At 34.5% G+C, this 16,539-nt stretch overlaps 2 protein-coding genes across 2 annotated transcripts; one reads left to right on the top strand and one right to left on the bottom strand.

The window, feature by feature from the left end:
- Nucleotides 1–4,191: 4,191 nt before the first annotated feature.
- Nucleotides 4,192–9,312, bottom strand: LOC140827399 (E3 ubiquitin-protein ligase MBR2-like). Its single transcript, XM_073190063.1, has 6 exons — nucleotides 9,174–9,312; nucleotides 6,915–8,699; nucleotides 5,646–5,696; nucleotides 5,030–5,125; nucleotides 4,793–4,930; nucleotides 4,192–4,560 (listed from the first exon to the last, which is right to left on the bottom strand). The coding sequence occupies exons 2-6, from the start codon at nucleotides 8,646–8,648 to the stop codon at nucleotides 4,429–4,431; spliced, it is 2,151 nt and encodes a 716-aa protein (XP_073046164.1). The 5' UTR covers nucleotides 8,649–8,699; nucleotides 9,174–9,312; the 3' UTR covers nucleotides 4,192–4,428.
- A 5,642-nt stretch (nucleotides 9,313–14,954) lies between these two features.
- Nucleotides 14,955–15,685, top strand: LOC140827390 (small ribosomal subunit protein uS9). The gene has a single exon (XM_073190054.1). It carries the CDS (start codon nucleotides 15,018–15,020, stop codon nucleotides 15,450–15,452), a length of 435 nt encoding a protein of 144 aa, XP_073046155.1. The 5' UTR covers nucleotides 14,955–15,017; the 3' UTR covers nucleotides 15,453–15,685.
- Nucleotides 15,686–16,539: the final 854 nt, after the last annotated feature.

Below are 16,539 nucleotides of genomic sequence, written 5' to 3'. Positions count from 1 at the left end.
CCCAATGTCCAGTTTTAATTGTCGTTGCTAGAAACACGATACCGAAGTCGGATTTTAAATCTGACGGACGGATCGTTCGCAAATCTCAAATCTCTAAGTGAAAAGGCGTAAGGATTTTCTTGAAGAATTCTCGATCTTCGTTTATGCCTTCTGAGGGGATTAAGGCTTGTAATGTGTGTGTGTGTGTGTGTATATATATATATATATATAATATATATATATATATATATACACACGTTGTACGTCAAGCTACGTGTCATCTTTTTCACCATTTTCAAGCGGCGCTCGAGCGGTCAGGAATTATTGCCCGGGCGCCGAACCTTCTGCCCGGTTACTCATCTTACCATCCCCTGGCGCTCGGGCAGTCAAAAACTACCGCTCGGGCGCCAGACGTTCTGTCCAAATCCCTTCTTGTGATGCATTGGCGCTCGGGCGGTTCTTTTCTACCGCTCGGGCGCCAACATTTCTGTACAAAATATACATAATTGACATGCTTTACCCAGTTTGGTCTCTGAATGGCCCGACTTCTTTATTCAAGTTCGTATAACCTCAATCATGTCAATTAATCACGTCTGATTTCAATAATTAAATCTCGGGCCTTACAATATTAATGTCTAATTTCTAACAAATGAGACATCGATTAGGTTATAAAGATCTATATATAAAATAAGGATACTAAATTAATGTGTATTATTTTTAAATCTAAATATTTTAGAATTTAAGTCAAACGGCAGATAAAACAAAGCCGTGTAATTTCAGTTTTTTACACCAAACAATTAGTATAATATAAATTATCTTGTGATTGATGTTGATAGATAGCTCATTTGTCGGAAATAAATATCTACAGAAATTATATATATTTTTTAATTATGTGCGAAATGTGATTACTCTTTACCGTTTCACGTGAAATAAATGCTAAACATGCTATTTTATCGCTTTAGAATATTTAACTTTTCATAAAGTTTGGCTAAATTTATTTTAAATCTATATCATATTTATGAGTAGATTTCTTGTGAGATGATCTCATGAATTTTTATCTGTGAAATCCTAACGATATTCACAATAAAATGTAATACTCTTAGCATAAAAAATAATAATTTGTCATGGATGACCCAAATAAGATACATGTCTCACAAAATATGACCCGTAAAACTGTTTCACACAAGTTTTTGTCTATATTTATTATATCTATAAATTATTAATAATGTTTTGTCTTTATCTAAATTTTTGGATATTTGATCATCATTTCACTCGTAACTTAAAAAATACATTAGGAGGCTGAATTTCTTTTATGCGAATTATAAAGTCTTCTAAAAAAATTTCGAATATTTTGGTAATTGTAATTTTCGCCTTTTCAGTTTGTTTCAATTTGAAATTTTGAATCAGTGCTATATAGTTTAAATTGAGTTTTAGCCTTATATATTTTGACTGTTGGCAATTCTAGTCATTTTTTTTATAAAAAATGTTGATTAGAACGTAGCGATGAAAAATGACCAAAATATAAAGAAAAATAATTATAACATATAATATAAAAATTGAAAAATATATATAAAATACCAAAATCACAATCCAACAATCCAAACTGCAATTTTCTCACATATTCTTCCATTAGATTATAATAAACTACTTTAAATAAATAAATATATATATATATATATATTATTAAAATATTTTAAAGTCTTATAGTAAGTATATATATAATTATTAAAGTATTTTAAATTCTTGTAGTAAGTATATTTAATCTAATAAAGTTATAGCATTATTATTAACAAATCAAAATAAATTGAATCCATCAATTTTCTAACTGAAGATTCATATTTTCTGGTACATATTTGTTGATTTTAAAAAAATAAAAATAAAAAATTACATGCAATCACTATTGAATAAAATTCAAAAATTTAAAATTTTGCCAAATTAAAATCCTGAAACCACTCGTATATTCCTAATTTATTTTTAATTCTCTAAGACTGCGTTTGGTTTGGAGGATAAAATAAACTAATGATTAGTAAGTAAATGATAAAGAAAATGATTGTTGTAGGAATGTATTATATGGTGTTATGTTTGGTATGATTTTTAAGTGTGAGATAATTTTGAATTTTTTGATGAAAGGACAAAATTGTCCTTTCTTTTTTTTTCTTCCACTCCGGCGGCGACGGCGGCGGGCTGGCGACGGCGGCGGTCCGGCGGCGACGCCGGCGGTGGGTGGTCTTGCGGCGACGGCCGGCGACGCCGCCGGTGGGTGGTCTGGCGGCCGTCGACGTCGACGGTGGGTGGCAGCGACGCCGGCTGTGGGTGGTCTACCGGCGACGGCCGGTGGTGGTCTGGCGGCGGCGGGGCGGCGGCAGGCGGTGGCCGGTGGCGGCGGTCATGGCGGGAAGTGGTGGTGAGTTTGGATATAGGAGAAGGGTAAAATTGGAAAATAGGAAGGATTAAGATTTGGATAAATAATCCTAGAGGGTGAGGAGGTATTATTTTAAACCATCTAATATAATCTAATCATTCATAGGAGGTATTGACTTGGTTAAATAATCACGCGAACCAAACGACTGACTAGGTAGGATAAAATAATCAATCCCTCCTAATCACTCGAACCAAACACAGCCTAACACTAATAAAATAATAGTCGCATTGATAATAATTTTTATTTAATAATTATAGAAGTAGTATTTGTTAGTTGTCTGAGGCGTGACGTATAGTGACAAGGGGGTTGTCGTTTTGGCAGAATGGGTTTATGGTTGTTGAATTTTGGAAATGCTGGCGTTTCTGTAATCATGAAACTCTGTCGTTTTGTGCCTTTTGGCTCTTCTTGAATGCCCTATTGATTACGTGGCATACATTCAACTCCTGTCTTGGCTCCACTCCTACTTTTTTTTTATTGGGGAAAAAAAACCATTATTCGTGTGGATTGAAGGTGTTCAATAATTCATCGGCAATTCGATGACTAAATAAAGACTTGATACACCAATCGGAATGTTGCAATTTTAGTTTTTTGCGATTTTAGTTTTTTATATTTTTTTTCAAAAAGCTGTCATTCATATAGTATGTCGTTGATATGACACCAATACAATATTTACGTGACTTCAACGTGAAACTTGTGTATACAATATCGTATAAACATTATCTTGCAAAAATAATTAAAATTGTCAAAAATTGAAAAATATCTAATTTTGTTTGAAATCCGAAACTATAAATTATCCAAATCTTAAAATACAAACATACAAGACTAAAATTATAATTTCTCCGTTGTTTGAAAATTATGTTTTATAAAAAGAGTGAGTCTCATGTGAGACTGTCTCACGGATCATAATCTGTTAGACGGGTCAATCCTATCCATATTCACAATAAAAGTAATACTATTAGCATAAAAAGTAATATTTTTTCATGGATGACCCAAATAAGAGATCCGTCTCACAAATACGACCCGTGAGATCGTCTCACACAAGTTTTTGTCATATAAAAATACTGGATACCAAAGGTAGGAGAGAAATAAGGTGGTTCTAGGATTCTTTATCCAATTCAAATGTATCTATTTACTGCTCGTTTTATTTAAACGAAAAAAAATATCCCTTATTTCACTTGATAAAAGATATAATAAAATCTATTTTTTCCATAAAAAAATTCTGAAAATTATCGAAATATATTAACTGACTACTGTTCTTATCTATGCTTTGAATTTATAAATATAACTATTAATCTTAGCATAAGTAATAATTAAAAATTAAAATAATTATTTAGGTTGAAAAAATCTAGGCAAACGTGGACAAATGCTTGCAAGCATGCGGAGAAGATGTTATATTTCCAAATTATAGATTTTATTATCTCAATAATTTTTTTCACAGAAGCTATGAATCTTGAAACAAGCTAAACATTAAATTTAATTTTCCAATTTTGAGATTCTTTTCTTAAAATAAGTAGAAGCTCATTATTTTTATTTGTTCACTTTTAAGAGACTACTCCCTCAATTTCTTTACTTTTTCCAAATTATCCCTGCTGTTAATGTAAATTTAAACACGTCAAAATTGTATATAATGAAATTATCGACCAGTAAATATATGTTTTAATACTATTTTATGCAATTAATTAATTATTTTGTACAAAAACATTTATAGAAATGCAAATAACATGTGGGCAAATAACTAAAACCTCAAGGTGTGCAAAATGCAATATATCCCCCATATATTTTCCAGTCCAATATTCAAATAAACTTTTTATTGTTGAAGGAATACAAAAGAGTTGCATAAAGGACAGAGATACATCATACAAGTCATGTATCAAAGTGTACATGGCTTCTTTATTATTCATTACCTGTAAATGCACCCTTTTCATTCTTTAAGCCCGAGATTTCAGTTCATAAGTAACAGGATCTAAGAAGTAGGAACACATGGCCACAGAAAACGAGGGCGATCCCCGTTCAAACTCGTTTTGACCTCAAGTTCCTAATGCTGTCATTTTACAGACGGGGCAAATATTCTTCAGTATTAGCCATTGTTTGATGCAAATGGTATGAAAATCGTGCCCACAGTCCAATATCCCAATACCATCTCCGGCAACGTAACCTTCCTGATCATTCCAAAGAAAAAATGAAAATCTTCATTAACATGGATGATTCCATTATCATGCATCGATTTGTAGAAGAAATTGAAATTTTTATAGAGTTTTATAGCTGATTCCTAATAACTTAGAGTGAGTTATAATCTTAAGACAATGATGGGCGCCATTAGTTGATAAATGAGTTCATATGGCGAAGCCTCATTTGCAGGGCCCTACTCAAGACATGGTTCTAAGTTCTAACCTGACAAATACAGCATGGCTCCAAGTTTGGTGAAACTGTAGTAGCTTCATATATTTTTTGTTGCATGGAGCTCGAAATCTTTTCTTCATCCAGACCTGTGCTGACATTCCCAATTCTTTCCTCCAAAGCCAACAGTTCCTGTAACATATGGAGTAAACAGTAATAGCCCATGTAAACCCGTTCATTTGCAAAATGGTAACTTGAGGCACATGGGATGGTTAATTTGACAAAATGTACCTCATAAGACATATCGTCAACATCAAGTCTCATATCTCTGTATCGATCATGCAACTCAACAAACCCATTTACAAAAGGGTCAATAAGCATGTAATCCTGAAAAGGAAAGGTTGGCGTCTTTTATATCAATAGTCAGGCTACCGATCATATATCCCCTGTGAGTTCTTAGGTCTCGCGATAACATATTGCATGCTACAACTTCTTTATCAAAAAGAGTATTAAATTACAGAATCAAACAATGCAGAAAACAGGAAAAAATATGAAAGGGGCTACACAAATATTTATCCAACAATCAGGAATGTAAGTCAGCGAAATAGAGCGGGATTACAATATCCCAGTTTGTGCACACCTATATCTATGGAAACAAAGCGAGAAGCATAATTATTATAGTCAGATGAAAAGATTGAAGTCCCAAATAAGATTAAATTATGAATGTCTATTTTCTATAATTTAATGAAATAGAAGCTACACTTGTATGTATATAACATGAAGATAAGCATCATTTCAGTTTATTGTAAGAACAGGTTAATGCAGTCACATATTTCTAAGGCCAAAGAGCATATCAACAATTCCAGCATTTCTAAATTCTGAACCATCTGAAATATCCAAAACAAACCTCAGCTTGCAAGTGGACACTCCTCCGCATTGCATTCAAGACTTGACGGATCTGAAAATAAAAGTAGACTGTGTAACAAGACAATTAACTTAAGAGTAACAAATGTTGCCTCAAAGAACAAGGTTGTTTTCCAGCAAACTGACAGACTCTATTCATTAGCATCTAGAGAATGTTATATTGAACATATCTTTAATAACACAGAAGTAGGAAATCTTAAAGGAATATATTCCATAAATATAATTTCTTTTTACTAGGATATTGATGATGTAAAAATTCAGCGACCTATTCATAACATCGAGTATCTCTCACCAATCAGCAATGGGTAGAGCAGTCAGTCAAACTTTTTAAATAAGTTAATTAAGAGTTAATTAAAAGATATAAAAAAAATTATTTCATATTTTCACACACGCAAAGCCTGTTTGATTGCTTGTATTAATGATATCAAATCTGATTCTAAAATATATTATTTGATTTCTAACACTTTATAAATCAACATACTACCAAAACTACTAAGCATTCTAGTCCTAAATTTAACATTAATAAGATATTCTTTTAATATTCAACTATCTTGCTTATTGTTCCACACTAGATTGCAATTTTCATTACAATTTGCCGTTCTTTCAAGAGTAGAGAGTCATAATGCTGCTCTTGGTGAAAGCATATGCACAAATAAGATATAGAGAATATTCTAGTTTAACCCTTGAAACTGATAGCTGGTGTAGCCAAGCCACTCAACAAGTCCTGAAGACTAATTTATCCAGATCAAACATATCATAATGCGGTCATAAATGATTTTGGTTAGTCAATGTTTCAAAACAAAAGGCTGAACGGAGTGAAAACAATAGGCAAACAAAATTTATCAAATCCCCAAATACGTAACATGTTCATATGCATGTGATGCTTAGTAATGTAGATAAAATCCTTGCTATAGGATGAAAACCAGGCAAAGCTCTCAACTCTATCAACTTAGTTTACAACTAGAGCAAGCTACTGTGAAGCCCACGCATCACATTGATAAGCATTTAAAACTGAATGGTACTGATTCTCGACATACAAAATTTATGGCAGCATTAAACTACAGTATCAAGTATTGCTACTCTGGAGTTATTAGCCATCGTCAGAGTTTCTAAGGATTTCAGGGTAGAGCAATGTGTTACGAGCTCATGAGGTTCTTCCTCACATAAATTTTCAAAACTTGAAAGCTTGTAATCTGTTATACACTGGCCTAAACATTTTAAATGTGCTAAAATTTCAACAGAGCAAACATACCAATCTATGTCTCCTATCGACGGTGGCTAAAGCACGCCTTCGACTAGTATCATCATCTGGAATATCCGTTAAGAATGATGCTGACCTTTGATTGGGTTGATGCTGTGCCCGACTGGTCGATGCTGCTTCATGTGAGGATGAAGATGCAGAAGGAAAAAGGGCAGAGTGACTTCTCTGAGTTTCAGAATCAGAGTCAATGTTAAGAAAAGGAATCCAGGGAGCGACTGCGACTTCTGACAATCGTTGACCAATTTGCGAAGCCATGTTTAGATGAGGCAACCAGGCTCCAGAAGAATCCGGGCCACCAGAACTGGGACCACTCCGTGATCCAGAAGAATGGTTTCTAGGTGATGTTGAAGTTCCAGGAGCAAAACTCCAATCGATTTGATCATGAAAATAATTTCTTGTCTCAGGTGCAGGAAAAATCATGGGAAGCTCGGAATTAGTTCTATAAGAACTCCTAGCATTAGCTCCAGATCCTCTTTCTCCAAAGACCACAGAAGAACTCGATGAACCACCATCTAGTAAAGTAGATTCCCTCCATGGATGCGATGGCAGGCCCCTAACCTCATTTAAGTGCATTGAATGAGATTGATATGGGATATTGGTCGGATTCAACGGTAGTTCAAATGGTGACCTCAATTCCAACGAATTAGTGCTCAAGATAGGTCGCGATAGCAGCTGGGAAGAATGCACACTAGAATGCCTTGCAGAAGTGCCTCTAGATGTTTCAAGTGGATCTGACTCACAGTGTTCAAGGTTTGATGTGACAGAGAAATTTATGGCAGGGCATTGTTCACTTGTTGGAATTCTCGGAGAAGGGAAAAATGCAGGGGATGCTCTATTAACACCAACATTAACACCAACACCATCACTTGGATTTAGCTGCTCGGGGTCATTAAGTTGAGACAAGTTCAGTGGGCCAGATGCTATACCTAAATTTCCTGGATCTTTGTAACATCCTGAAACCGAATGCATCATCATTTCCTCCATTCGCTGGTTGGTGCTTGAACTTCCACCATGGTAAGACTGTCCAGAAGTACCTTCAATAGCTTTTCTCTTGCAAGATGTCCCCCAAGTACTGAAACACGGTCCTGATGTTTCATTATTTTCCATGTACATACTTGAATCACCTACAGAAGATCCTACGTGACTGGAAGAAGCATTGAAATTATGAATATGCTGAGTGTCTGTAAGGCTACAAGGGTATTGAATATGAGGTGGGCTTGATCCTAACTTGATATAACTACCGCTCTCTCTCACATATTCATGGTTTGAACTTACTTTCAGCGAACCACAATTTGAGTTGTAATTTCGAGCACTCAAGCACCTGCCATCTACTTGATTTCCAACATAACCGGCACTACAGATATGAGATTGTTCAAAGGACTTATCTTCGGATCTTGCAGCAAAATAATCAGGAAAAGAGGGCCGACGTCCAAGCCTTGTTTTGGGATCATCACTGGAAGCTTGGTCTTGCAGATTTTTTGTACTGGAGCTGGATTCACCACATTCCCAACCACAAAACCTCTGACCACAATTGTTGGTGTCATTCGTGCATCTAATGTTTTCATCACTGGATGCAAACATATAATTTGGTAATCGATTTTCAACGGGATTTACCATGTTATCCCAAGAAGATGGATAATCTATGGACGTATTATTGGGAAAAGATCCTTGATTCAAATCAATTGTTTCCGGAAAGGAATTGAAGGTACTTCTTTCCTCTTGCATATTTGCTGCTAGGCTCACGATACCACCGGATGCTGAAACATTCTGCCAAATCTGCAAATGATAAGAAAAATAAAGAATTATCTCTAAACAGTATATTGATGCAAAATTGTTAAAACACTCAAAAGCATTGAAAAGTTAAATAGTGCAGCTAGCATCATTAACTTACATTAAAAGGAAAAAAAGAAAGAAGGTTTATGAGAAAAAGCAATAATGGGATACTGCCATATCAATCATAATTTCAAGAGAAATACAGGCAGCAGAATCATGGATCCAAAAAATTGAGAAACAACATCCCAAATTTATTGGCAAAAGAAAAAAATCAACAAAAAATAAGATTCAACATCTTGTAGTAAAGATCCCCATTTTCCATATTTTCGATCTCATCCCACGTTGTTCCAACAAAAAATTAACAAAATCGTGACATCAAATGCAAAAAATCAGTAAAATTCAGCTAACAAATATTCACAAACAAAAGAAAAACAGCAAAAAATAATAAAAATATATGAGATGGGTCATGAATAAAACCTCCAATTGAGAAGAACAGGCGATCGGATGATTGATTTTCTTCAGCTATTTCTCCTTTTCTTCTCTGGAATTTTTCCAAGAAATCAGTGGGTGGAGAGTGAGAGGCGTTTTTTCTGAGCTCATTTTATTTCTCTTTGAAATTAATAAATAGAGTTAAAAATAAATAACATAAAATAAAATAAAGAAAATGTAATCCGCTATACATACCTGTATCAAATAATCTAGTTAACGTAATAGTCTATAAATTAAATTTATAAAATAAATTATATATATTACAAGCTCGTCCGAGATAAATAACAAAAAACAAAAAATATTAGAGTGAGTCTCATATGAGGCCGTCTCACGGATCATAATTTGTGAGACGGGTCAATCCTACTCATATTCACAATAAAAAAGTAATACTCTTAGCATAAAAAGTGATACTTTTTCATGGGTGACCCAAATAAGAGATCTGTCTCACAAATAAGATCCGTGAGACGGTCTCACATAAATTTTTGCCAAATTGTTAATGTGTCACAGTGAGACAATGGTTTCATATGTGGAGGGATCAAAGAATATGATCACCAAATAGATTGTTCAATGAAAGTTACCTTGTTAATGAAAATGTGGACATTAGACCCAACTAATTCGGAGTCAAGTCATTTAACCACTTATTTTATATAATATATATATATATATATATATATATATAAAATATTTTTTTACTTCCAAAATCATATTACATCCGACTAATAATTTAACATTTATCGTGTGATGAGTTATTTTAATACTTAAATATTGACTGACAGTAATAAAATTAGAGTTTAACAATGATTTTCGATTTTTTTTTATAGTTTTTGAAACGCATATGGCTAAAAACATGGCTAATATATCTTATATTATATTATTTAAAGGTTGGATGATAAGAGCGTGTACAATGGTATGATGTAGGGGTGGGCAATCGGCAGATCGGGTGCAATTTTAGAGTAAAATCGAGTAAGTAGTAGGGTTGGGGTACTACTCGAACTCGACTATATTTTAGTCGGATTGGGTTCAGATATAGAGTTGCTATCCTCGGGTATCCGATTATTTTTTAAAAATAAAAAATATATATGGGATTATAATTGGACCGATCCAGTTTAATAAATTGGAAAAAGTTGCACCAGAGTTAATCAATTATTACATTCTTTTCCAAAGCTGTACATGTACGTTTCTCATTCCTAAACACCGCAATTATTGACCTTTACTTGGAACGAAGGTCGATGATTGTGAGCAGCAGTCCTGGGAAAAAATGTTATTTTGTCAAAAAAACAAAACCCGAACCCGACCTTATCAGGTACCCGAAAACGCGGGTAGTGTCCAGAATCGAATCGATTTCGGGTAATAAAAATGCTACCCGAAAAAATCGGATACCAGATCCGAACTACCCGAAACCCGAAAAACCCGACCCATTCCCACCCCTAGTATGATGAACTTGATAACTTCATTTCATGTTATGTTCATTCGATGATGAGATGATGTTGAAATATTGACTTTTTCTAATTTTTAATAACTTTGCTGATGGATCGGTTCGGGCACCTTTGAGAGTGCTTCAAACACAATATTCTCAATGAACTGCAATAGCTTGTATTTTAAGAATGTATACACCGATGAATTAGATCGAGTTTTGTTAGAAACCAAGCGGAAAATACTCGAAGTAATCATTCGTTAAGAAAAACTGAATGATTTTGAAATCTAAATACTTGTGTAAACTGATCGACTGAAATACGTGGAATCATTTCTGGCTTCTATCAGTTCAGCTATGGATTTAGTCAAACTGATATCAGCTGAACTGATCAAATCAGTTTAAGACACAGTTAAATTTAATACACAAGATATGATTATGGATGTCCGGAGACTTCAACTAGTCATACGCCACCCCTTCGACCACCTCGCGTAGGATCCACTAGAAGACTTTAATTTATACAACACTTTGTACAAATCCACCCAGCTTAGGATTTACCCACTGCCTAACTGAACTCCTAGTTTAGACTGTAGACATAACCTCCCAGTCAACATTTGTTTAACGTCTGTGTGTCAAAGACTACAAACACAAGTTTTACGTTTTTGCACAAGATGGTATTTTGCGTGGTGGTGTACAGACCGTGTATCGTATTATCGTAAATCTTATGTTGGTTATCGATAATTCATGAAATTGTCATGTGATTACATGTATGATGTATATTATGACAATGAAAGTGAGAAAATAGGTGGTGAGGATGAGAGATTGTATTAGAAAGTGATTTGTGCTTGAAAAGTATGTTGAACCGCGACAAAAAAGTGACACATGTTACGATTTTTGACATAATCATCTGAGTATTAGTCCAAATGGTATGAGACCAATTCCATTAGAAAGCTAGTACATAGTACTAAAACTTTCATGTTTTGAGTTTTGTCCAAATCCATTAGAAAATAGGGCAAAAGTATCCCGAAAGTGTATCATGTGCGTTGCAGTTCTTGCACTGACACATTTTGAGAGAATGAGCATAACTCTAACATCCCATATTCAAATTGAGTGAGATTGGTGGCAAATGAAAGCCACGACTTAGATCTACAACTCTCATGTTTACCACTTTTGCAAATTCGAAACATAAAATAGCGTTTCGGACAAAGCAAGGCGCGCACCCACGCAGAACTGCGCGCGCGGGCAGAACTATGCACGCATATGCGCGAGTTTGGTCGTGCATATGCACGAATACCTCTGTAGCACACGTTATAAAGATGATAAGGATGAGTTTTTGTACAGATTTCTTCATCCTTTTGCTGAAGCTTCTAGAGAGAAAGAGGGAAATCGATTTCTTTTGTACGGAATCACCGCGAAACGTTATCCAAATGTGAAACAAATTATATATTCGGAATCCTCGCGTTGAGAGGTTTCTTTGGAGATAAGTTTCTTCTAGTTTCAGCACCTTTATTTATTAAAGTGCTGGAATAACATGTATTTGAAGTTAATTTCAATATATGCGATAGAATAACCGACAAGAAACTAAGTTTTGAAGTTTGAATAGAATTATGTTATGATTTTAATTTGATATGAAATTTCACAGTTTCAAAAGATATTTGAAACTTATATTGTTGATTTTGAATGATGATATTGATTGAAATGAATATGTTATTGATTTAGATAGATTATTATACTGATATGTTCAAGCTACAACGACTGGAACGAAGAATTGAGGTATGTTGCGACCGGGTAACATACGACATGTATCTGTATTATATGATATATGTTTGATTGATTGGATTAAGAATACATGTCTATATACCTTTTTTGTTGAGTTTATGTGGCATACATGACATGCACGTTGAGCTATGATCGTTGGATACCCTGATATGATTGGATTTGATTCCGGGGTTTGTGAACACGATGCTATGTTTGTCATTATGTGGCCCTTAAAACATAGTCATTAGTGACCCCGATGATTGATTGAGATTTGGGATTTGATGGTGCTTTGTCAACGCTATCATACGAGTATCCCTGATTGAGGTCGGTGTGCCAGCTCGAGCAGTGATTTGATAGCGATTCGATTGATTCTGACATGTGCTCAGTGGATGGGCATTTGACCTGATACCTCTACGACATACATGCATTGCATATCATATATTATTGTTTAGATACTTGTGGTATATATTGTGGTTGTTTCAGACCGAGCTTTGCTCACCCCAGATGAGGCTGTTGTTGTATTTGTATGTGGACAATGACAGGTACTCCAGGATATCAAGAGACCGGAGATAGTGCTTCAGGAGGGAGTCACAGTTTGAGCATAGGTTTTATGTTTTGTTTCCCAGTATATATATGTATCTATATACCGGGGCATGTCCCGAGGATATGAGTTGTTTGTATGTGATTGATTTTGATTATGTATGGACATATTTTGTGTTATGAGATGAAATACTATTTTTAGTATTCAAATAAGATATTTTGGGCTCATTGTAAAGAAGATTTTAAACTCGTTTTCCGCTGTAAGTAATTAACCCTAATCAGCTTGAATTGTAATAACTCGTTTTCAGCTAACTGCATACTTATGTAAGTTCATTAGTAACAAAATAACAAGTTTTGTTAACATCAAAATCAAGTAAGATTGCGAACATGAGTTCCAACATTTACATTTAAAAACAGAATAAAAATGTACATATATTTTTTTTAAAAAATATAATAAACTTAATTAAATTTTAAAACTTACACGTAATTTTGTTTTTAAAAAAAACATAACATAATTAGAAAAATTAAAAAATACATAATTAAAAAAAAACACATTATAAAAAATGGCATGTGATAAAAAAAAAAGTGGATGAATTTCACTATTGATCATCGTATAAACTCTAAATACATTTGATCGTGTATTTTTTAAGCATGTGGTGCAATTGTCCATACTGAATGTCGACACATTACTCCATAAAAGTGTTGAACTATGTGGTATGATTTTTCAAATGGACAACATCTGAGGACCATCCATATATTCATCATCTCAAGCTGAGAAATCATGATCTTCGAGTATATCACCATTTTCATCCTCCACAATAATATTATCGAGAATGATACATGTTTTCATAATATAATCTAAATCAATTAGATCTCACATACGATATAAACCTCAATATATGTCAAAGTTCTTGGAGCACATCAAATGCTCACTCAACATCTTTACTCATTCTCTCTTGATATAAAACAAAAATTTTATGTTTTTGTGAGATGGATTGAGTGATGGTTTTCATAAAAACATCTCAGGATGGATAAATACCATCGTTCATCTCAAACAACATTGGAGTGGCTTCTCCCTTGCAATGTTTAAGAACAACTTGTACCTCTTCAGTACGTTGATGTCGATATTGTATCTTGGTACGCCGAAATAGGCATGCCAAATTAATAAATCTTTAGATGCAACTGCATGTGGTATGATTGAAGTTTTTTTTTGGTGTTCACTTTGATATTGTCTTGTCCTTAGTGTATGCAATAAAAATTTCCAAGCATCTCCGGAAATCCCTTTGAGCATTTCAGCATTTAGCCGAGCAATGTCTGTAGGTGTTGGTTGTCTCAAATATTTCTTAGAAAATATATCGCACATCCACTGCAAAATTCTTTCAAACATTCCAATGTTGTAAATACACATGTCCTCAAATATTTGTAACATCTCATGCAACATCATATACAATCATTCAGACCACAATCGTAACTTTTTGAAGTGATGACAACTCGAGCTTACCAATTGTGTTTCTCAATTGGACAAAAAAAGACATTTTGATTTGTAAAGATTCCACAATTCTATAAAACAAAGGCCACCTCATTAGAAATCGTTTTCGAAAATATTTCTCGATGTAAATAAGACTATAGAAGAAGTAATCTTTAAATAATTTTTGTGATTTTAACTTTGTACACATTTAGTTTATTTAAATTATTTAAAATTTTTTTTATAAAGAAACTGATTTAAAATCCTAAAAATTACACAATCATGCCCGTATACTGTATACACAAAGGAGAAACTTTAAAGGCTCAATAATGATGAACTTTTATCTAATAAGAACTGTAAATATAAAATTTTATTTTTAGAGAAATTCTTCGTACAAAAAATTGGAGAACCTCTTCTTACACATATTTTTATAAATATATACATGAATATGATACAAATATTTCAAAAATATTAATATAATTATATCTAAAACAAATCCAAGGCCCAACGGTATCAGTCAAAATAATTTAGTCGGCCCATAAAGGCCCAACACCATTTGGTTTAAACGTCAAACCTTTCATTGCATTCTCACTGTCAGCATCTAGGGCTTCCCCACCGGCGTAGTCAGAGATTAACGAAAGAAACCACCACCTCAACCATGGCGGCGCCAACGGAATCCGTCCAATGCTTCGGCCGTAAGAAAACAGCGGTAGCCGTTACCCACTGCAAACGCGGCCGTGGCTTGATCAAGATCAACGGTGTCCCCATCGAGCTCGTGCAACCGGAGATCCTCCGCTACAAAGCGTTCGAGCCAATCCTCCTCCTTGGACGCCATCGTTTCGCAGGAGTTGACATGCGTATCCGCGTCAAAGGCGGAGGTCACACCTCTCAGATTTACGCCATCCGCCAGTCCATCGCAAAAGCACTTGTCGCATTCTACCAGAAGTACGTCGACGAGCAGTCGAAGAAGGAGATAAAAGATATCCTCGTGAGGTACGACAGGACTTTGCTTGTGGCTGATCCCAGGCGCTGCGAGCCGAAGAAGTTTGGTGGACGCGGTGCTCGCGCGAGGTTTCAGAAGTCATACCGTTGAAATATTGGCAGTGTCTGTGTTCTTCATGTCATAATTATCATGAGTACTATGCTTTTTTGGGATAAGTTGAGATTAATTTCTGGTTATGTTTTTGATGTAATTGTGGTTGTTTCCTTTTCAGTTAAAGATCTTATTAGAGTTTTTTTGACAGCTTTTATCTGATACTTTTTACATTTCACAGTATAATTAGCATTATAATCGTTTCAAATGTTAAATTTGTAGCATTTAATTTCTCTGTGTTTGTATCATCTGTTGCTATGACTTGCGTTCTGGTATAATTTGGGATTTGATGCAAATATGGTTTTTTTTATCCAATTACCATAGTGTGTTGGAAGATCAATAACAACTGCAAAGTGATACATATCTACGAACTCGTTTGTGCTTTTGGCGGCATTATACTATGGATTGGGAACATGCACGTTGTGTTAGTACGCTCATTTGTATGCTTGAATCAATTTCTCTTCTGGGATTTTGTGGTACTCTATGTTTGCCATTGCTGATATCATTATACTATGGATTGGGAACATGCACGTTGTGTTAGTATGCTCATTTGTATGCTTGAATCAATTTCTCTTCTGGGATTTTGTGGTACTCTATGTTTGCCATTGCTGATATTATTGTGCATTTATGGATCACTAGGCTTAGCTAAGCTCGTAAATTAGCATCCATTGTGCTGTGTGTTGGAATCTATCAGCTGAGTCTGTGGTTCTCTGTGGTTTCCATCTCATATTATGTGCATATATTGATAAATTAGTTAGGCTTCCATATTTGTGCCATCGGTATGTATGTTTGAATAAACTTCTAGCCTGATTTATATGCGGTTCTTGTCGAATCTAGAGATTATTATGTTCTCGTGCATTTACATGATAATTTAGCTGAGGTTTTGAATTAGTATCATGATGTTAGATGATTTCTTCAGGCCAGGTGAAGCTCGATTCTTACTTGATATATAGAGCAATAAGGTGGGAGTGCTTACATTTCTATTTAGCAGCATTCGGGTACATATGTGTTGACAAATTTGTTATCAAAGTTTTATTTCATGCGGTCTTGATCTCAGTGGGCTTGAATCTCATTTGGATGTTTTTTG

This window comes from Primulina eburnea, chromosome 1 (assembly GCF_022965805.1).
Source record: "Primulina eburnea isolate SZY01 chromosome 1, ASM2296580v1, whole genome shotgun sequence".
Classification (NCBI taxonomy): Eukaryota; Viridiplantae; Streptophyta; class Magnoliopsida; order Lamiales; family Gesneriaceae; genus Primulina; species Primulina eburnea.
The sequence above is the reverse complement of the archived record's forward strand: the minus strand, read 5'-3'. Positions and strand labels throughout refer to the sequence as shown.

Excerpts from the sequence above, each read along its gene's own strand:
- LOC140827399 (XM_073190063.1), bottom strand. The coding sequence starts at position 8,648 with ATGCAAGAGGAAAGAAGTACCTTCAATTCCTTTCCGGAAACAATTGAT. Across the intron at positions 5,126-5,645 it reads GTGTCCACTTGCAAGCTGAG|GATTACATGCTTATTGACCC; the intron begins GTTTGTTTTGGA and ends TTTCCTTTTCAG. Across the intron at positions 4,561-4,792 it reads AGCCATGCTGTATTTGTCAG|GAAGGTTACGTTGCCGGAGA; the intron begins GTTAGAACTTAG and ends TGGAATGATCAG.
- LOC140827390 (XM_073190054.1), top strand. The coding sequence starts at position 15,018 with ATGGCGGCGCCAACGGAATCCGTCCAATGCTTCGGCCGTAAGAAAACA.